This window comes from Cinclus cinclus, chromosome 22, assembly GCF_963662255.1.
Source record: "Cinclus cinclus chromosome 22, bCinCin1.1, whole genome shotgun sequence".
Classification (NCBI taxonomy): Eukaryota; Metazoa; Chordata; class Aves; order Passeriformes; family Cinclidae; genus Cinclus; species Cinclus cinclus.
In genome coordinates this window covers 1211304-1232425 of record NC_085067.1, presented here as the reverse complement: position 1 = coordinate 1232425, position 21122 = coordinate 1211304, and the positions used below count along the sequence as shown (strand labels likewise).

The window sequence follows — 21122 nt, the reverse complement described above, 5'->3', positions numbered from 1 at the left end:
CTTGACAAAGAAAGTGCTTGGAGGATTGATGGAGGATTGATGCATTCCTGAAGAGTGACAAAAGACATTTGTTTATAAATTCCTCTGAGTGGACTATATAAAGCACTTCAGAGAGATTCACAGGAAAGGGGCCTGGTGTGAGAATAAGTTTGCCATCTAAGGCTGTGCTCCTCCTGCCCCGTGGCCACATGCTTCCCCTGGGATGTGTTTCCGATCCCAGGCGATTACAAGTAAAAAACCACGGGCTTTGTGCCCATCTGCCACAAGAAATGCAGAGGTCTGAGATCCAAATGCAGAGCAGACAGTGTGAGTGTGGCTGCAGCACTTCTTTCAACAGCTCCACTTCCATGCTATACCTCTGCAGAAACATTTCCATAGGAAATTTTTCTTATTTAACTTAAACTTACTTTGATATGACTCAACCCATTATTTCTGCTCTGCCCCACCATAGATTGGTGGCACACGGACTTATTTTATAGCACAGATCCACAGCAGACAACAGCTGAAATGTCACCTTCATCTTCTGTCCCTGCAGGAATTCCTTCCCTCTCTCCTCCTCCCACATGTCTCCTGCACCTCGGCTCCCCTCCTTTCTCTCAACTCCACCATCAGTCACTCTCTTTGCCAATAATCAATAAAAACAACAGCAGCAACAAAGCACCTTCTATTAATTCCCCTCTGGAGAGGAATGGAGCGTGTGGGCACCCGAAGCAGGACTTTTGCTCCATCTCAAGGGGCTTTTGGCCACTTCATCATATCCACAAAAGCCGTTGCTCATGGCTGAGCATTCAGCATTCTGGTTACTGGAGCCGGGTCCCTCCCGGCACAGCCCCCCCAGGCCTGCTAAATGTGTTATTTATTACCAGGACTCAATTGTTTTGGCAAGTGTTTTGCAAAGCACATTCCGGAGGGTTTGCTCTCCATCCTGGGCTGCTTTGATCAATCTTGTTTGCGAAGCAGTTTCCAGCACCCTGGTTAATGTATGTTATTATCTCCCTGAATCCCTGCTATTGAACCTGGATAAATCCCATGGAAAAAGGAAAAGCCCTATAAAAGGAAAGGCTCTAAAACCTCCCGCGGGAGCTGCCACCACTGATGGGGAAGGTTTGGACACTATGAGTGGTCCTTTAACAGCAAGAGCAGCCCCAAGCCCCCTGGTTTATTGCCTGATCTGCAAAGGCTTTCATCCCAACCTGAGACCAGAGTGCCGGAACACCAGACCTGGGACTGTCCCCCAGGTGTCCAAGCTGGGAAGAGTGTGCCTTCCTGTAACTGCTGTGGGAGCAGCTGGGCAGTGGGTGCAGAGGTTGAGGTTCTCCCTGCCCAAGGAGAAATGCTCCTCTGCCCGACTAGAGCCCACGTTTCCCAGCAGCATCACACACCGAGGCTCTGAAACCCCAACACCATCCCCAAAGGCAGCATGGCCATTCCCTGACCCCAGCACGCAGGGAGCCATCGCTCCTCATCTCCTGGGTCCGTCCCAGAGCAGAGGCAGCTGCAGTGTGGCACCACGGCAGGGCAGCCTGGGCTTATCTCCAAGGCAAATGGGCTTAAAAATGTGACAGGCTATAGACAGCTTTTTGTCTAAACCCTGCGTGCCACAGGCAGCACGTTCCTGCCATCCCACAGGCATGAGAGAAAACACTCCACGACTTGTGAGCCTTATTAATATGGATTCAGGTCAGCTGCTCCCTGCAAGTTTTTGTGAGTGACTCGCGGTGTGCAGTTCATGCAGGATCCATAAATAAGGACGTCTCTCTGAAATCTTGGCAGGATCCTATGACCACAGGGATGTAAGAACTGCCTCAGTGCATGCAAGGGGATGAGGGGTGAGAAGCCACCCAGCCCTCTGCTCCCAGCTCCCACCACCCCAGCCCAGGCTCCTGGACTGGCTGGATGCACTGAGGGCTGGCAACTCCCTTTAATCGGATCTCTCCTGAACAGACAAACGGATTTGGAGACAACATAAACACTGAAGGAAAGTCACATCAAAGCCACATTCTCTGTGTCCGTGTCTTGTGGCTTCACTCCCACAGTGGGCTGTGCAGGGACTGGGGACACAGACTCGGTTCTTGCAGGGCCAGTGCCAGGATGATGGGTAATTTTGAGTTTCTCCATTTTGCTTTTTCTGTGCTCCCTCTCCTTGGGCTGATGCTCCAGCACAAACCCTGCACCACACGTGGTTTATCTGCAAGGCGTCCTGCCTTCACATCAAAGGTTTCCTGCATTTTTAAGGCTGGAAGGGCTGTTGTGATCATTTACTCCACCCTCCTGTGAGCCACAGCACTTGCCAAAGCTGGGTTCCTGTGGTCACACAGAGCACCGTGCTGCCGTCAGAGGAGCTGGGAGGTGCCAAGACAAGCCAGTGGCTTTGGGCTGGCTGCAAGGTGGGGGCTTCTTCTGCCCCACCTCAGCACATCCACTTCAGCCACATCCCTGTGCTGCACTCCTTCCATTCTGCCACGCTCTTTTCTCCTTGTTCCAGCCAAGGCTGCAGTCCCCAGGGGAGTCCCTGCTCTGGGAACACACTGGGTGTTCACCAGTGAACCTACTGGCAAACCATGTGTAAAGCATTTAGTGCTCATGCATGAAGTGATTGAGCAGTCATGCACAGGCTAATTGGACATTTGTATGCCAAATAACAGGCGCTCATGCGTGAGCTGCCCGGGTGCTCGTGCATGCACTGACCCAGCCTCTCTGCAGGAACAGCCCTGCAGTTGTGCGAGCTCTGAGTGTGAACCTGTTCGTGCTCATGCAGGCTCAGCTCGGATGCTGATGCATGACCTCCTTGCGTGCTGAAATGCAAATTATCTGGGCACCTGTGCATTCCCTGATTAGACACACATGCATGACTTAATTAGGCACCGGACTGTGTGTTCACTGGGAACGAGTGGAGCACAGCGACAGCCCCACACAGGGCAGGGAAACCTGCCAGCACTGAGCACGGGATGGTGTGGCACCAAAAATGCCTGCTGGCTTCCCCCAGCGTGTGTGAGCTGGTGGCTTTGCCTCCTCAGCAGCCTTGCTGGCACATGCCAGCCGATCTCACACCTTCCCCCAAGCTCCCCAGGGCGTAGGAAGGAGCTACTGCTGTACAGACAACTTAAACCCTGTTCTGGCACAGTTTAAATTCAAGAATCTCCAAAAGCAGGAGACAAGGTCTCCACTGTGTAGAATAATTTAGGTCAGTCTCACTTCTACAACGATTTATTTAAGCTTTAGCAGTTCCTGGCCCAAGTGAGGGAAAAAAATGAGGAAAAAAAATAGAATCCCCCATATTTACACTATTTTTCTGTAATGTTTATCTTTTGCAAGCTACAGCCTCATCTGCCAGCACTGCTTTAATCCAGGCCTGCAGACATTTCCACCACACACTCACATTTCTTAGGATTGTGCTTCAAATTGGAGCAACTTGCTGAGCACAAAATCTCAGCCTGCAAAAGCTTTCAAGTGGTTGCTTCTCCCTGAAAGGTATGTCCCATCCTTCAACTACTCAGAGGCTTTACCAGAAATGCTTTTGCCTTCCTGCAATTGAAAAAACAGCCATTTGAGTGGGCTCAAAAGCAACCCCCTGTGGTACAACTCCACAAACCATATCCAGGGAACAGCCTGGGACAGCAGGACCTGGATGGGTGTTGGAGGTGACACCTAGCTGGGCAGGTGTGTATTTCAATGTATGTAAATACATACAAATGTGTATAAATATATCTACAGCAGGTGGGTACTCACAGGCTTGCCCTGGGCTGGCGTCACTGAAAGCTGGGACCAAACCCCCTCCTGCCCTCCTTGCCAGCCTGGTCACGTTGATGTTCTCACTGAACTCTACAGAAGGAGCTGCAACAGTTGATCTGATCAATAAACACACATTTTATACAACCTTCAAGCCTGTAATATCTCTCAGTATATAAGAGACCACGAGGGATTTTGTTTTAATTAAAAGAACGCTTAAGGCTACTCTGCCTCCTGCTTAATCAGCCTTGGAAATGCAGAGGGAAGGGCTGTCCTTGTGCAGGGCACTGCTCTGAGCCAGCACAGCCCAAAGGCTCAGCGAGGGCACCAGGGCAGGAGCAGGGACAGAGGGGAGCACAGACCATATCCACCTCCACCTGGCATCTCCAGAACCAGCCAGGAAAACTATCTGGAGCTGCAAGTGCACCCCATCCCCTTCTTGACAATCCCCAGGGTGGGAGTTACTGGGCAGGGCCCAGCCCCATCCCTTCTCTGAGGAGATGGTTATCGTGGATACACAGGGAGAGGTGTCAGGAATGCACTTTATGGCCAGCAAAGAGCAGAGGCTTCCAGCCAAACATTGCCAAAGTTCTCAAAGGTGGTGGTTTTCTTACGGGAATGTTACAGCTGCTTAGGTCCCACGCCCGGGAATATCCGTGGGAGGAGAGCACAGCTCTGCACAGACACATGGCCTTGGGAACAGTCCTCGGTGTCCTGGGACAGCTCTGGGATCCAGGTGAGCCTCTGTGCCGGGATCCAGGCCAGCCTGTGGTCAGCACACACCCCTGGCTTTGCCATGAAGCACCCAGAAGGCAGCAGACACCAGCGACACCCAAAGCTGTACCGTCAGTGTAAACCACCAATGTAGGGGTCTGCAAGATGTATTTGCAGCTCATCCCAGTCCCACCAGTGCCCAGGGGCACTTCAGCCCCAGTCCATCACAGTGCTCAGCTCATGTTTAACTCCAAGCAGGCACGCAATCAGTTTGGGAGGATAAGGAGGAATGAAAAGGGGAATAATAAACAAAAATGAGCCCTAGAGCAAAAACCTGCTCACTGCTAGCATTGATGCTCTCGGAGCAAACAGAAGGGGAGGAACTGCTTTGTGCTCACCCTCAGCCCAGCAGCACAGGTATTGTTTGCTGCTAACAGCAAAAAAGGCTCACAGGGATGTCACACGTGTGTGTGTGTGTGTGTGTGTGTGTGTCTGTGTGTGTGTGTGTGTGTGTGTGGTGAAACCCTCTGGAGCAGGAGGACAAATGAAGAAGCAGTAAAGTCCTTGGTACACCAGGACATTATCCAGAGCCTTGGATTTATGGTTAACTGGTTCCCATGGAGGAACTGAAGGTTTTACTGGTGCTGCAGCTCCCTGCCCTCTCCAGCCCAGCTGTCCCAGGCTCCTCAACCCAGGCAGCTTCTGCTCCTTGGATCCTTTCTTTGTCTCGTGTATTTCAGAGGATAAAATTATTAATATGCTTCTTGGGAAATGATCAAATTAGTATCCATCGTTCATGCTCTAAATGACACCACTGACAAAGGCCTGGTATTCCTATTTACTGCCCTCAAGAAACTGCACCTAAAAGGCCTATTAGGAAAAGGAAAAAAAAATAGGTTATGTTTCACATTTTAGTTGGGCTATGGTGGTACAGCAAGTCCAGTATTACACATAAATCAAATTGTCTTGTTTTTCCCTTGCACTTCAGAGCAGAGCATAGAACAGCCACTGCTGGGGCTCCACTCCTAATTTCTGACACATCTTTTAACCTGCTCATTTAAAAGTACTTACTTTGCATCCTTCTCCTTAAGAATTCATGGGATATGAACCACGAGGTTTCCTAAATTAGGAATGTCTGGATAATAAAATGCTGTGGAACAGGATTTCCAGGGGGAACAGAATCCTTTCAGCAGTACCTGGGCACTGGGATCAGCAAACTGCTCTGGACCTTGGTGGCTGCTCCCACACTGGCCCTTTTGTAATCGTTGAGTTTATTTTTCCTCATTTATTTGCCTTTCATTGTGCTCCGACAGGAAAAATATATGGCTCAGTGTCCCTCCTACCCTGGTCTCTGTGAGTTTTTGTTTCACATGGTTACCACAGTCCCTCACTTCTTCCAGTGTTTACATAAAGTTACAGCGCCCACGAAACAGCTCCCAAAACTTTATTTGTATTTAAAAAATATTCCGCTTGAAACCAATCTTAATGCATTTCTCTCTTCTTTTACCTCCTTGTGTTAAATAAAATCAGCAAAGCCACACTGATGCCACGGGGGCTGCATGATGCTGAAAGCCCTGAGCTGGGGAGGGAGCGGGGACGGCAGCAGCACTGCCAGCGGCTCCACGGAAAGCTAATGGAAAACCTCCTTTTAAAAACCACTCAGGCCTGGCAAATTTGGGTTATTTTTGGAGAACAAAGAGATCCAGCTCTATCCACGCTCCCAAGGCTTGGCTCAGTGGCATGGCCCCCACAGAGACATCCCTGGGAAGTGTAAGTGCAGAGCTCCTGCCGTGGCCCTGCGGTGTCCTGGCGGGGGTGGTGACAGATGCCACACACCAGCTAAGAAGCTGTCAATACCTCTAATGGACAAACACCATTTCAGTGCCCTGTATCAGGATGGCACTGACCACTCTGAGTTGGAACACAAGTGGTGGGAAGGAAAGTTGCTGGAGCTGTGCACTATGGCTCCTCCCCGGATCCGGTGTGGATGGCTCAGCCAGCTGTGTGCCACACATCTGGAGTGTGGGAATGCAGCGAGGGGAAAGGAGGCAACTCCAGGAAAATGCACAGGGAAATAAAAACAGCAAAAGGAAAAGGAGCAGCTGCAGGAAAACCCTCACTCCCTGCCAAACGCCGAGGTTCCCTCTGGAATGAGCGACCCAAATGGATTCGCTCCTTTCCACTTATTTATTCCTTAGCAGGAATAAATGTTAGCAGGTTTATTTACATTGACAGTTTGCACTCATTTTCCTCCCTCTCCACGTCAGGCCTTGGAGCATCCCACCAGGCAGGGAGAGGGAAGAGCAATGCAAGCAGCTGCCACGATATTCGGTGACAGCAGGAGGCAGGGAGCAATGGCAGAGCTCTGGATGAACAGAAATGTCTTCCCAGGGAAATAAATCCATGAAAATGGATTGGGGAGGGCTCATTGAAACTTTCTGGTCCGTGTTAACTGCTGCCCCTATCTCTCCCAGCCCCAGCCATGGTGTGCTGGCATGTGGGAATTGCTGCAAATCCCAATAATGTGAAAAGAAGAAAGCAGAAATCGCAGCAAACCCATGATTTTTATTATCTTAATCTTTTTTTAAATTAACCTTTTATTGCTACCAGCCTGACAAATAACCACACATAATTTAACTGATTCTGCTTCCCTGTGCCCTGTCACTCTGCTCCAGGGACCTTGGACCTGAGCACATTGTGGGGCCAGCTGTATGGTGTGGCTGTTCTCACAAAGGAGAAACAGCAGGGTTTTGGAAATTCTGAAAATGAGCATTCCCAATCCACCTGGGACGATCTGAATTCCGGTAGTGTTACCTCTGCTCTTCTGGCTTTTCTCCTTTAAGTCTCCACCCATGTGTGTCCTTTTGGGCTGGCTTCCAGGAAAAATTCCCACTGGCAGTGTGCTGTGTTTTCCGTTTGCATCCAGACATGCCCCAGCATGTGCAGAGGAAATCTCTTTGCTTACAGATAAATCTGCATAAACAAAACGAGCTCTGTCACCATCCACTGCTATGGGAATTATTTTCAAGCTTACACGCACACTTTCCTTGTCTTATTTTAAGCTCAGAGTTTCTCTGAAAAAGTCAGACTGGTATTTTTGTATCTTTTTCCTACATGCAAAACAGTAAGTTTGGTCACTTGGAAGCACTATTTAAAATGGACACACACACACACACACATACACCCCCCAAAACATCAGCTTTGTATTTCACCTCCAAAGACACAACCTGTGGGGTTTCAAGGTACTGGTGAAATGCCAAGGAAACCCCTCCAGCAGCAGATTCCAAAGGACTGTTACAGGAGGGAAATGGCAAGTTTGGACAATTCATTGCTCAGTTCTCAAAAAAAACAAACAAACAAAAAAAAAAAAAAAAACAAAAAAAAAAAAAAAAACAAAAAAAAAAACAAAAAAAAACACATTACAACTTCAGATGCCTCTTAGAAAACCAACCCTTTTCTCCCAAACAATCTGAGCTTTGATGAACTGTTATTTTGCAACACAGTAAGATTAGTCAGGACTAATCCCAGCTGGCCTCTGTAGCAAGGATTAGGACAAACAGGTTCTCTGTGACAGAGCTGGGTGATGACAAGCCATGGGCCACAGCCCCAGCCCTGCAGCTCTGCTTGGGAAACCTCCTGCTTCCCAAGTTTCATCACCAATAAGCAATGATGTTATATGGGTAATATTTGCATTTTTCTCCCTTGGAAAGCCCTGGTTTCCATTGCTCCCATTCTGACAACAAAAGCTTGTCATTTTACAGTAGTTGGCTTGTTTTGGTTTTTTTTTTTAAGATTATTTGCCTTTGCCTTCCCAGTAATTTATCTCTACCTGACTTATTAATTCCCCAAATATGTGTTGTGCTAGAAAGCCAAAAATTACTCTGAGAAATAAGCATTATGTAGCATATCCAACTAAACACTCCACTGATAACACACAACTAAGGAAGGTAATGAGGAGAAAAACATCTAATACTTCTATAAAGAGACACTTCATTAAGGTAATTAGGAAAATCATTTAAAGCAGTTATGAGGATTATTAAAACACAAAAGAAATTATGCAATGGGGTTTTCACCAGGCAGGCAGACTTACCATTTGTTTATGATGCCTTTAAGGATAACTTTCAGTGGTTTTAATAAGTTTTTGAAAATAGAGACTCATTTCTTGGCAAAGGATGGAGTTTCCCTACACCTGGGAAAAGCATAATCAGGATCTTCGTGGGTTTGTTTGTTTGTTTGTTTTTGTGGGGAGGGGATTTGTTGGGTTTTTTAAATATCACAGAAAGGTTTGGGTTGGGAGGGGCCTTAAAGCTCACCCAGTTCCACCCCCTGCCATGGGCAGGGACACCTTCCACTCTCCCAGCCCCATCCAGCCTGGTCTTGGACACTTCAGGGATCACAGAATCCCTGAATCACAAGTTGGAAAAGACCTCCAAGATCACCGAGTCCAATCCTTGACCCCTCACCACCCTGTCACCCAGACCACACCACTGATTGCCACATCCTGACATTCCTTGGACACTTCCAGGGATGGGGACTCCAAAAAGTGTTTCTGCCGAGATGGCAAATACCTGAACATCTTGTTAAATTGCAAGTAGCTTGTTAAATAATCCTAAAACCCCATTGTTTACCCCAAATCACCCACTGAAGTTACACAGATCCACGCTGGGACTGCAGGGCTGTGGTTGCTGCTCACCACGTTGTGCTCCACTACAGAGATAAATGTGAAACTCTAAAACTCTGTCATAGATGCAGAACATCCCCAGGCAGTTGGGAATTTACCCTTTGCCTCTTGTGAAGTTGGGCTGTCTCTCTCTGCTGTTATTTAATCCCTTGTGACCAGCAGGGACATTCCTCGTTAAAAACCCTGGAGCACAGGCATTCCACCTCATGGGGAGAAAAAGGAGCAGCATTTGTAACAGCCACACAGGTCGTGATATTCCACTGAAAATACTTCCCTGTCAGCCACCGGATTGCTGTTTTTCCAGAGGAATATGCATTTTTCATTAACGTCTGAAAAAGGAGGGCAGCGTGATGGGCTCCAAGGAAGAGGCAGGAGGCATTTTTCACAATCCCTTAATTAACTTATGAGCCTAAAGGGGTTTTCTCCACACTCCCAACACTTTTAACCCCTCATGGTGGTTTCAGTGACTGAACCTCTCCAGCACCACATGGTCCCTTGTGCCAGAAACAACGCCCAGGGATCAATCAATGAGAGACACCTGGATTGCACAAGATCATTTATTTCAGTAACTTTTAGCAGGATCTCACCCACATTTCTGTATTATCTTGTGGACAGGGGCACACTGAAGTGGTTTCTCTCTAAAGCTGCTTTAGCACATCTGTGAGGGCTGTCAATGTGAGCACTACACTGGTATTTTAAAGCGTCTTTATTCAAATTACCATTTTAAAAACGTAACATATTTGGATATTATCACTTGCTTCTTCCCCAGGACATCCTTTTTTGCCTTGAGTCTGCTTTTCTACATCAAACCTTCCTAAGTGCACTACATAGAACGTTCTTCTGAAGGAGCATGCAGCCTTCAGCTGTATTCTGTAACATACCCATTTGAGATGCCACTTCTTCTCAATTTTTAAAGCTTTTTGTTCCTCCACTTTTATTAATTTAGACACCAAGTCCATTCTTAAAAGTTTGTTTTGCCCAAGCTTATTGCACTCAGCTACAAGCATTGGATGCAAGAGCCCCCAAGAACCATCCTATGGGTTCAGCAAAGGAAAAACCCCGAGCCCAAGAGATTTAAACCAGACTTCAGCTGCCGAAGGCGATGTGTGAGCTCGGTGCCCGCCTCGCTCCCCTGTGCCCCGGGGGCGGCCATTTTGGGGCCTGCCCCTCCGGGGAGCGGGCAGAGCGCATGGCACGGGGGGAACAGAGCATTGGACACGGCCCTTGGGGACACGGCCCTTGGGGACACGGCCCTTGGGGACACGGCCCTTGGGGACAACCGGGGACACGGCGCGCGCCGCCGCCACCCCCGCCCGCCGCGCGTTCCCGCCGCCCGCGGTGCATTGTGGGAGACGCCCGGCGCTTGGCGCCAAGCGCGCCCGCCGTCCCGCGCAGTGCATTGTGGGCCGCGCCCTCCCCGGCCGGGCCTAAAGGCGCGGAGCGCCGCACCGGACGTGACGTCACGCAACAGCCGCCGTTTAAGCCGCTGCCGGGAGGCGCGTCTTTCACCTGCCGCGGGGACTCGAGGCTCCCTACGGTAGAACTGAGCTCCCGCAGCCTCGCGCCCCACAGCCGCGCCTCCCGAACGGACTCAGCTTCTCCGAAGAGGCAAGAACCGAGGGACTACTTTGTGGTGGAACCGCGCATGCGCTGGGCGGAAGAGTGAGGGCGCGGCGGAAGACGCGTGCGCTGCTGGTCCGCCGTGAGCGCGGGCGGTACTGCGGCCGGTGCTGCGTCCCGGGGTGAGATCGGTGCGCGCAGAGGCAGCGCGAGCGGAGCCGCGGGCGCCATTTTGAAGCGGCGGTCGGGGGAGGTGACGAGCGCTCCGAGAGCCCGGCCCGGCCCCGCCACCGCCGCCCCGCACCGCCCCGCGCCGCCGCAAACATTGCCGACCTCGCCATGTCCGGCGGCGGCGTCATCCGCGGCCCGGCCGGCAACAACGACTGCCGCATCTACGTGGGGAACCTGCCCCCCGACATCCGCACCAAGGACATCGAGGACGTGTTCTACAAGTACGGCGCCATCCGCGACATCGACTTGAAGAACCGCCGCGGGGGCCCGCCCTTCGCCTTCGTCGAGTTCGAGGACCCCAGGTGAGACCCCTCTGGCGCTGCTCCGGGCCCCCCCAGCCCTGGCGGAGCCGCCGCTGCCCGCCCAGGAGCATCGCGCGGTGCTCTAGGCCGCGCTAACGGGGCCTGGCGCGGCGGCGGGCGGGGAGAGGCGGGCGGGAAGCGGGAACAAAGGCGGGGGGTGCGGCGGCCCCGCTCACCGCCCGCCCCGTGCTGCTCGCAGGGACGCGGAGGACGCCGTCTACGGGCGGGACGGCTACGACTACGATGGGTATCGCCTCCGCGTGGAGTTTCCTCGGAGCGGCCGCGGCACCGGCAGAGGCGGCGGCGGCGGCGGAGGGGGAGGAGCCCCCCGGGGCAGGTACGGCCCCCCGTCCCGGCGCTCGGAGTACAGAGTGATCGTCTCGGGTGAGTCATTGCTCTTTCTCAGCCTAAGTACTCCCCCGGGGTCCTGCAGGCGCGGTGCTGCTGTGAGCTTCTCCCGAAAAAGCATGGCCCCGTGCTCTTTGGGAGGGGCGGAGTGGTGTCCTCGCGATGCTGAGCTCTCCTCTCCTTCGCGCGTAGTACGGGAGGTGAGACTCTAATCCGGTTTTAAAATCACGTCTTGGTTTTTCTGTAGGGCTGCCTCCAAGTGGAAGTTGGCAGGATTTAAAGGATCACATGCGTGAAGCAGGTGATGTATGTTATGCTGATGTTTTCCGAGATGGCACTGGTGTCGTGGAGTTTGTGCGGAAGGAAGACATGACCTACGCTGTGCGAAAGCTGGATAACACTAAATTTAGATCTCACGAGGTAGGTATCACACTTACTTTCTTTGGCCAGAATTGGATACAAGGGGCTTAACAGTAGGATTTGAAGGTAAGGAACGTGTGGCGTTCATTGTTTGGTTACAAAGCATCTAAATAAGTGTATGGTTAGGCTGGACATAGACGTGTAAGCTCTGCTGTCTGTCCCAGCTGTAGTAATGCTGTCTGCAGTCTGTCAGCATGCCTGAAACATAGCCCTGAAGCCTCGACGTTTCAATCGAAAGTTCTGTCTATTCAATAGGGAGAAACTGCCTACATCCGTGTTAAAGTTGATGGCCCAAGAAGCCCAAGCTATGGAAGATCTCGGTCCCGCAGCCGTAGTCGTAGCAGGAGCCGTAGTCGAAGCAACAGCAGAAGCCGCAGTTATTCCCCAAGAAGAAGCAGAGGATCTCCACGCTACTCTCCCCGCCACAGCAGATCCCGATCTCGTACATAAACATCACTCTAGCTCTGATCTTTTTGTAGAACCCCATGTTGTACACAGTTTTCCTTTACTTAGTACAGTCTTTCATTATTTTTTTTTAATTCCAACTGTTTTACTCAAATTGGCTGAAGTGTTGAATTGCATTCTTGTGTAAAATCCCTAGTGAGTATTTGCTCCTCGACACCGACATTCCCCTCCTGTCTTTGGTAAATTGTATTTTAATTGCTGTCAGTCAGGATTGTTCCGGTTTAGTTCTAGTTCAATACCAACATTCTTGGAGCTGTGGTATTGCTGTGTAAATGTCTCAGTGTTCCACTGTGGTCGAGACGAGCTGGGGATGTTGGGATGTTTGTGGCTAACGTGTCTCTTCCGGGGGATCTTACATTTTATCTTGCCTTTTCGTGTGTCTTTCTGTAGACATATCTGAAGAGATGGATTAAGAATGCTTTGGATTAAAGGATTGTGGAGCACATGTCAATCATTTTAGGATTGTCAAAAGGAGGATTGAGGAGGATCAGATCAATAATGGAGGCAATGGTATGACTCCAAGTGCTATTGTCACAGATGAACTTGGCAGTATTGACCTTATACTGAGAGACAGGGGAATTGAGGCCCAGCACCTACGTGTCCCCACGTGTCACTTCAGGCATGTTCTCGTGACCGCAGGCTGCGATTGCTCTTCTCTTGTAAAACTTTTTTCTGGGGGGGGGGGCAATTGTGGCCAAATCCCTGCTTTTGTAATTCTCGATTCCATTCTAGTTTTTTTTCCTTAAAGGAATAACCGGGGCTGGGGGGTGGGGAGAGTATTGGTTTATTTGTCCCACAGCGTTTGGTTACAAGTGTCCATGTCCGTAGTATCTGTACACTTGTAGTAGAACTTGCAATCAGAGTATAATATCAATACTGCTAAAATCTGCATGTCCTCTGTGTGACTGATACAGCGTGGCTGTTGCATTTTTATAAGTACCAGAATGAAAGCAAAATAAAAATAGCAAACCTAGTGGGGAATAATTTTAAGTCTCAGCCCTGCCCCCTCAGACTAATTCACGATTGACTCACAATCCGTGTGAAAACACCGATTGTTAACGTTCCCTCCAGCTGGGAGTGCAGCTGTAGTCCAGCCATTCCATAGTAGGTGGATAGACCGAGCAGTTAAAGCTTTTCCAGTTTAGTAAAACCATTTTTTACAACCACAAAACCTCGTACCCACCAATGCGCTGAGTATGTTGGCATTTCCAGTTGACATATTGTAAATATTTACAATGTTTCCTCCAGATAGTAATTAACATTTCTAAAGAAATTATCTGAGCATCACCATTGGAAAGTTTGTTTTGGGGAATTGATAGTTATTACTGTACATCTAAATTAATTGATGGCAAACATAACTGATCATTCCCCAGAATCCTATTTTTTCATTACAGTATCTAACTTTTTGCCTCCTCTTTTTTGGTTTTGCTGGTTATAAAGGTTTGGATTGGAGAGGGCTCACTGGATCCCAATCCTTGGAGCTGGATCATTGGATTCAAATCATAATGTGGATAGGATAGGGAGGCTGAATTACAAGGATTCATGGAGCGGGATCAAATTACCAGGAACATAGGAGTGGATTCCTGCCCCAACCAAACCGCATTCGTGTGGATTTTTTTTATTCAACTCAATTGGCTATTCCAAAGATATTTTTTTTCCTATTTTTGACGATTGGAGCCCTTAAGATGCACGATGGAGTTTTGCATTTTTTTGGTAAAAGGAGCAAAGCGAGGACCTGGAGAGGTACGCTGGAGCAATCTCCTTGGAAGGATTCAGCACGAGTAGATGGTAAACCTTAAAGGGGAAAAAGGGGGGTTTGTTTAAAAAAAAAAAAGTAAATAAGTCATTTCTCTAAATTTAAAGACCAAAAATTGGAGTTAAAGATGCCGTAGGTTTCAATTGGCCATTGCTTTTTTTTCTTTGACAAATAAAATTTTTACAAAAACATGCCCTGTGTCGTCGTTGGTCGCAGAGTTTCATCCTTGTCTGCTGCCCTCGCGTTGGGGATCCAGACAAAAGCCTTTTGTGTGGAACAGAGCTGGAGTGTTCCACAGGAAGCCTCCATGTTTGAACTTCTCAATAAAGGATTCGTTCCCTGGGAAATGGGTGGAATTTGGTAGATTGGGAGGGGAAGAGAATGAATCGCCAGTGCTTAAAGCAGGGAGTGTTGATAGGAGATCAGGTGGGGAAAGTGGGAGATTCATGGGCTTGTCCTGGAGCTAACTGGGGGAAGAACTGAGCTCAATGACCATTACTGGGGTGACTGGATGGAGCAGCAGTCAGGATCTTGCATAGTTCTTGGGCCGTGGCCATGGGGAATGGCAACCCCTGTGGCCAGGCTGGACCAGCACCTTCCCATGGCTGGGGCCCTGGGGAAGGGGGGGCTGGTGCCAGAGGAGTTTGTCAGGATGAGGGAAACAAGGGAGAGCTGTATGGCACACGGGTGTGAGCCAAAGGTGAAAAGTCCCAAACTCTCCTGGGAATTGATCTGTCACCACTGGTGAAGGAAGCTGAAAGTGATTCTAAGAGGTTCAGGTGTGCTCCAGGTGTTTCACAAAGCAAAGCCTGAAGAGTTGGGTGGGTCAGGAGTGGAGTTTGGAGTTCCTTTCCAAAGGACCCAGGGGAGGAGGAGTGGAGGAGCCCAGCACAGCCAAGGGGCTGCTGTCTCCACTCTGAAATACCAGTGAGGGTTCTGAACCAGGCAGGGACTGCAGGCTGAGCTGGTGGCTCTAAGCAGATTCACCAGGAGCTCCTCGATGTGTGGAGCACCAGTTTCAGGGGTAATTCTGCTGACTAGGACGTGGAATTCCCTGTACAGGTGTGCTGGAGGTGCAGGAAGGCTGTAATTTGTCAAGCCTGCTCCTGGCACCAGGGATACGTGGGTGTAGGATGTGCTCCAAGTCTCACCTGTGTGTGGATCAACTACTGGAGCAGGAACTGCACAAGGGTTGTTTGCTTCTGAGATTATCTCCGTGGTTTGGATCACCCTGTGGATGCTCTGGGAGGGCACTGGCTCCCAGGAGGAGGAGGTGGGAACACAGTGTTCTCTACTTCGGGCTTTGTGAAGTGTCACCTTCCGGTGAAGTTTCCAACGTGGAGTCACCACAGCTCTGCCAGAAGGCTGTGGTCCTCCCTAGGGAGTGGAGAGGCTGCCTTTCCCTTTCCCCTGGAGAATGGGAGGCAGCAGAGCACTCCTGGGCTCTCTCTCGTTTTGGCTTTCTCTCCCTGCAAGGGCAGACCTCGGGTCACTCCAGGAGGAGCTGCTGGTCTGTTCCTGCCCCAGCAGCACCTGCTCACTTTGTTCTCTGTGTCCCAGCTGTGGTGTTTGTGAAGCACTTTGAGATCCTGTAATAAACCTCTTCCCAGTGTGGAGCTCTCTTGCATTCCCTTTTTTTCCCATAAAATTCTTTCCATCTCTGTACTGTGAACAGACAGCCAGGCAGTGCTGGAGTAGGGAAGCCACAGGGTGAAGCAAGGCTTTCCCCAAGTGCCCTGTGTTTTAATTTCAGATTCTTATCCAGCGTGTTCCACCATCCTCAGAGGCAACATCATGCTCTCTGATTGACATAAAATAGAGGAATTAAATTATTTTCTCAGAAATCTACTATGGACCAGGTTTGACAGCATTAGGAGAAGTTAACTGGAGGAGGCTGTGCCTCCTGGCACGCTCAGTTTTTAATTATACCACATTATGAGTTCATTAACAATGTGACAGAGATGGTGAGGAGTCTGTGAGTTTTGGGAGCAACACTGGTACCTGGCACAACCTGGGAGCTCGGTGCCATCTCTTTTGCCCTTCAGCTTCTCCAGGGATGAAAGTGAATCTGAGTAAGTGCCTGTTTGACTTCCCCCATGGGGAATCTTCTTCCTGGGAGCCATCCGCTCACCCAGCTGGGGCTGGTGGGCAAAGCTGGCATTGATTTTAATATCCTTGTGCATTAGTGGGAACGGGCTGGCTGAGCCACCAGCCCCTCTTCCGAGAAAGTATTTGCTAGGATTTCAACAGACGCCGACCAAGGCACCAGGTGTCTTCTTTCATGAACGTGTTCTTCCTGAAACAAAATGCTTTGAGAGTCCACTCTCTCTGAAGAAGGTGGAAGGGCGTAGGGAAATGGAATTGCCTTTGTTAAAGCGGAGGGGACATCCAAAAGTAACCCCCTCTCCTAAATCCTTTTTCCACCCAGAAGCAGGTGCGTTTCTGCAGCGTTCCCTCCCCGCTGCTTCCACCGGGCAGCACTGCGTGAGCCTCGCCGTTCCTGCAGGGAATTTGCCTGTTCCGATGCTCCTGCTCTTCCGATAGTGCCGCTTTGTTGGTACAACTGAGAGCGATTGTGCGCCCCGGGGCTGGGTGGCCCCTCCGTGCCGCCCTCGGCCGCGCAGCTGCCCGGCAGCCCGGCCCGATACTGCCTTCTTTGTGCCAGCACTTCGGGAAGCGCCCTGGAGAGCCAGGGAATCTCTCCTTCTTAATTACACATCGTCCTGATAGCCCCGTGCTTAATAAACCCAATACTAGCTCCGAAATAGAAAGGGTTAGAAAACTTGTGGTTTCTCCTAGAAACCACAGCTTGGGGGTTTTTTTCCTGTTGTTTGCTTGGGGTTTTTGTTGTTTTTTTTTTTTTTTTTTACAGAAACTTCTGCTTTAGAACAGGGGATTCTTTCATTGATCTTTGTGCGTTGGTTGTGCCGTGAGGTTTCTTGCTCCTGATAACAGCAGAGTTTTTAGCTGTGCAGCAAAATCAGAGTCATTTCTAGATTGGCTTAAAGCAGCCCCAGCTTTGGTGAGAATCCCCCATGCCGAGTGCAGAATGATCCTCGCTGCACCTGCACGGGAAGAGCAGTTTATCTGGAATTGCAGTTGGAGCGGTTTCAAACAGAAAGCTGAATTATTAGGGAAAATGAAGATTCCAGGCAGTTCCCTGTGTAATAAACCTCCCCTAAAATCCATCTCCCGCAGGGCTGAAGGTGAGTCAGTGATGCACCCACCCGCACTGCGTGCTCCTTGCAGTGCTTTGTCCTAGCCCGGCGGAGCTGCGGGGTGGGATGGGCACAGAGCAGGGCAGAGTCATGGGACAGAACGGGCACGGAGCCCGGCAGAGCTGCGGGATGGGCACAGAGCAGGGCAGAGCTGCGGGGTGGGATGGGCACAGAGCAGGGCAGAGCTGCGGGATGGGCACAGAGCAGGGCAGAGCTGCGGGATGGGATGGGCACAGAGCAGGGAAGAGCTGCGGGATGGGCACAGAGCAGGGCAGAGCTGCGGGATGGGATGGGCACAGAGCAGGGAAGAGCTGCGGGATGGGATGGGCACAGAGCCTGGCAGAGCTGCGGGATGGGCACAGAGCAGGGCAGAGCTGCGGGATGGGCACAGAGCAGGGCAGAGCTGCGGGATGGGCACAGAGCAGGGAAGAGCTGCGGGATGGGATGGGCACAGAGCCTGGCAGAGCTGTAGGATGATCCTGGAGCCAGGCAGAGCCGCAGGATAGGCACGGAGCCCGGCAGTGCCGTGGGACGGTCACCGGAGCTGGCAGGGCCATGGGATGGGCACGGAGCCTGGCAGAACTGCGGGACGGGCCGGGCACAGAGCCCGGCAGAGCCGCAGGATGAGCTGCAGCCTCTCCTGGCGCTCCTGGGGCTGGGGGGGACCTGGCTCACCTCTGCGTCCCCTCCCGCCCGCGGGCTGGGTGGATGGGCCGCTTGCAGAGCCATTAACATAATTTTATGCACTAATTTGTGTAATCATTAAAGAGTCGAGCAGGGCATTGTTCACATGAGTAATTACCTCTATATTCTAATAGCTCTAATTCATCCCTTTAGTGAGTTTCGTGTTTCAGTGACTCAGCCACGATTCACGCTTCGGGTCCCGTATTTTTTTAAGAAATGTCCGTTTCTTGGTTGCCCTCCTCGTAGCTGATGACGCGACAGATCCTGACGAGCTCAGACCACGCGGATGCCGACCTGGGAAGATTTGCCAGCGTGGATCCGGGGCTCTGGGGCTGGCTGCATCCCGCGGGGGGCTTGACTGGCTGGGATGCTGCGGAGGAGCAGCTGCCAGCGGAAATTTAAACATGAAAAACTTGGCAGTTTGCTGAACTCTGGGTATTTTCCTTCTGACAAAGAGCAGGACTGTATTTTTGTAGTCGTTTTTTGATACAAGATGAAACATGGGGGGAAAATTCCACTGTGCAGACTCTGGATCCATTGATTCTCCATCCTCACACGTGCGTGTCTTTGCAGGACACAGGGTGCAGGCAGGAGGGAAGGCGTGGGGAGCATCATTTTCTGCCTAATTTGCAGGATGACACAGGATATTTTCCCGATGCCACCAAAATTAATTTGAGGTAGAGCTGCCTGCTACCACCACAGGTTTTGCTTCCCCCTTGGATACATGGAACGAAGTTGGCTCCTTGGCCCCTGAGAGCAGGGATGCTCTGCCCGAGGCTCCCTCCAGCACTGGATGCTCATCCCTGTGGGATCAGATGAGCGATGCAGATGAATGCACAAACATTGATTATTTTGGAGACAATCCATAACTGCCAAATGAGATTAAACACCATCCAGGTCCCAGAAAAAAAATAAAAGTAAATAGCAAAGAATAAAGAAAATGGGGCATGGCATTGGCAAATGGTCCTGGGGGACCATCTAGCCGAGTGTTAATCCCTGCCATCCCCATTCCTGAAGGATTTCGGAGCTCTCTGCTGCTATTAATCGCAGCAGCCCTGCAGGGAAGGTAATGCAGCATTATCCGTGTTTTCCAGCTGTGGCTGGGGAGGAGAGAAGCAGCCGGCTCGGCCGAGCTTTGCCGTGTGTCAGTGAAAGATCAGGGATTAGCGTTAGGATTTCCTCGCTGGCTCGGCTGCTCTAATTCAGTGGTCATGTTTTTCCCTAAATGCACTGACCTGATGTGCCTGCTGCTGTACATCCCGTGCCCGGGGAGAAGCCAGGGCAGATGGTGGGAAGGGGAGCAAGGCAGGAGTGGATGTTTCCCTGCAGTCCTTGGCCCCGAAGGAATTATTACTAAAAATGGTCACTGGTGATTAACCAGAGCAGCGTGCTGCTAAGTAATTGGTACAGGCTCTGGCTCGGGAAGTTTTTAAATCAAACTGGGAAACAGTTTTCCTGGAGAGCAGCAGAGTTCAGCAGGTTCAAAGGCAGAGTGCTGAGGGCAGCACGGGGCAGGGGGTGAGCAGGGGTCGGTGAGCACCTGCCAGGAGGGCTCTGAAATGTCCCAGATAGAAAAATCTGTGACCTCCTTGTGTCTGTGCACACCCTACGAATCAGAAGGACACACAGGAGCTGCCTCATCCATCCCTGCAAGTGTTCAAGGATGGGGCTTGGAGCAACCTGGTCTAGTGGGAGGTGTCCCTGCCCATGGCAGGGGTGTGGAACCAGATGATCTTCAATAACCCTTCCAGCCCAGACCACTCCACGATTCTCGGCTTTGATATTAAGTGTGAGCCATCCCCACCATGCGACACCGGGGCACAGGGCTGGGGACAAAGATGAGCACGGGCAGAGACCCTGCAGGCCACACCAGCAGCATCCTCGGTTGCCAGCGTGGCAACCAAGGGGCGACTCTTCCTCTCCGTGGGATGCAGATGGCAGCGGCCGTTTCATGGGGGAAAAAAAAAACAACTTGTGACGGAGATTACTAAAATAACAACAAAAAGCCGCTGGGTGCTGGCGGCGTGGGGCAGCTGCGGCGCTCAAGGTGCCAAGCAGAGATTAGCCCAGGCACGGATGGGGACAAGGAGGTGGGAAGAGATAAGGACACTTCCCGGCGTGCGGCCTCAGGGCTAAACATAGCCCAGGGCTCGCTGTCCTTCGGCCGCCGGAGCTTCCTCCGGAGCGCCTCCCGCCCGGGCACGGCGTGTGCTGGAGCACCGAGCCCCGGGGAATGCAGCCAGCCCCATCCCATCCCATCCCATCCCATCCCATCCCATCCCATCCCATCCCATCCCATCCCATCCCATCCCATCCCATCCCATCCCATCCCATCCCATCCCATCCCATCCCATCCCATCCCATCCCATCCCTGCCGGGGAAAGGCAGGCTCGGGCTGTAGGGAAGTGGCAATCCGTCTGCTGCGGTACCCCGGGGAGAGGAGAGAGACAGCGGTGGATCCACAGGGATTAGGGAGGATGAGGAAATCCCAGGAAGGGTTTCCCATGGCAGGTGTGTGGCTGAGAGGGGACAGAGGGTGCAGGAGATGCAGCAGGGAAGAGTTGAGGAGCGCTGCAGGGAAGGGAGTGACCATTGCAGGGCAGCTTGCCCTGGGGATGCTTTCACCAGGGAACGCTTAAGGCACGGAGTAACCGTGAGGCTTTTCCTGCCTGGAGGGAGCAGAGCCCTAGGGGAGCCCAGAAATGGTGACAGTGTGGTGGGAGCTGACCCAACTCTGTGCGGGCCCGGGGGTCTCCCCGCTGTCACAGCAGCGTGTGACCCTGGCACCACAGCCCACTGCCCGGGGCATTCCCCTGGCTTCTCCAGCTTCCCTCCCTCCCTCCTCACACATCACAGCAGCAACGCACCTCCGAGTTTGGGGCTAAAGGCAGGAAAGCAGAGCCGGGAGCAGCGCTCGGCCATCCCTGCTGAGTCCCAGGGACCGCGCTCCTTCCCCTGGGGCAGCTCCTCGCTGCTTCCCCCCTGAACGCCGCCCTGCCTCTCAGTGTTTCAGC

The 21122-nt window shown here is 51.5% G+C and overlaps 1 protein-coding gene across 3 annotated transcripts; it reads left to right on the top strand.

The window, feature by feature from the left end:
- The first annotated feature begins 10602 nt into the window (after positions 1-10602).
- SRSF1 (serine and arginine rich splicing factor 1) lies at positions 10603-14397 on the top strand. Of its 3 annotated transcripts, XM_062507058.1 has the most exons (6): positions 10603-11217; positions 11417-11601; positions 11813-11985; positions 12241-12427; positions 12841-12960; positions 13891-14397. In XM_062507058.1, exons 1-5 carry the CDS (start codon positions 11024-11026, stop codon positions 12861-12863), a joined length of 762 nt encoding a protein of 253 aa, XP_062363042.1. In that variant the 5' UTR covers positions 10603-11023; the 3' UTR covers positions 12864-12960; positions 13891-14397. The 3 variants fall into 3 exon arrangements, with proteins under 3 accessions (XP_062363042.1, XP_062363043.1, XP_062363041.1); XM_062507059.1 differs by lacking the exon at positions 12241-12427; XM_062507057.1 differs by lacking the exons at positions 12841-12960; positions 13891-14397 and having other exon boundaries at positions 12241-12585.
- The last annotated feature ends 6725 nt before the right edge of the window (positions 14398-21122 follow it).

Bases quoted from the DNA above. Each gene is read 5' to 3' on its own strand.
- SRSF1 (XM_062507058.1), top strand. From the start codon at position 11,024: ATGTCCGGCGGCGGCGTCATCCGCGGCCCGGCCGGCAACAACGACTGC. The intron at 11,218-11,416 runs GTGAGACCCCTC...TGCTGCTCGCAG, and splicing joins GTCGAGTTCGAGGACCCCAG to GGACGCGGAGGACGCCGTCT. The intron at 11,602-11,812 runs GTGAGTCATTGC...GTTTTTCTGTAG, and splicing joins GTACAGAGTGATCGTCTCGG to GGCTGCCTCCAAGTGGAAGT.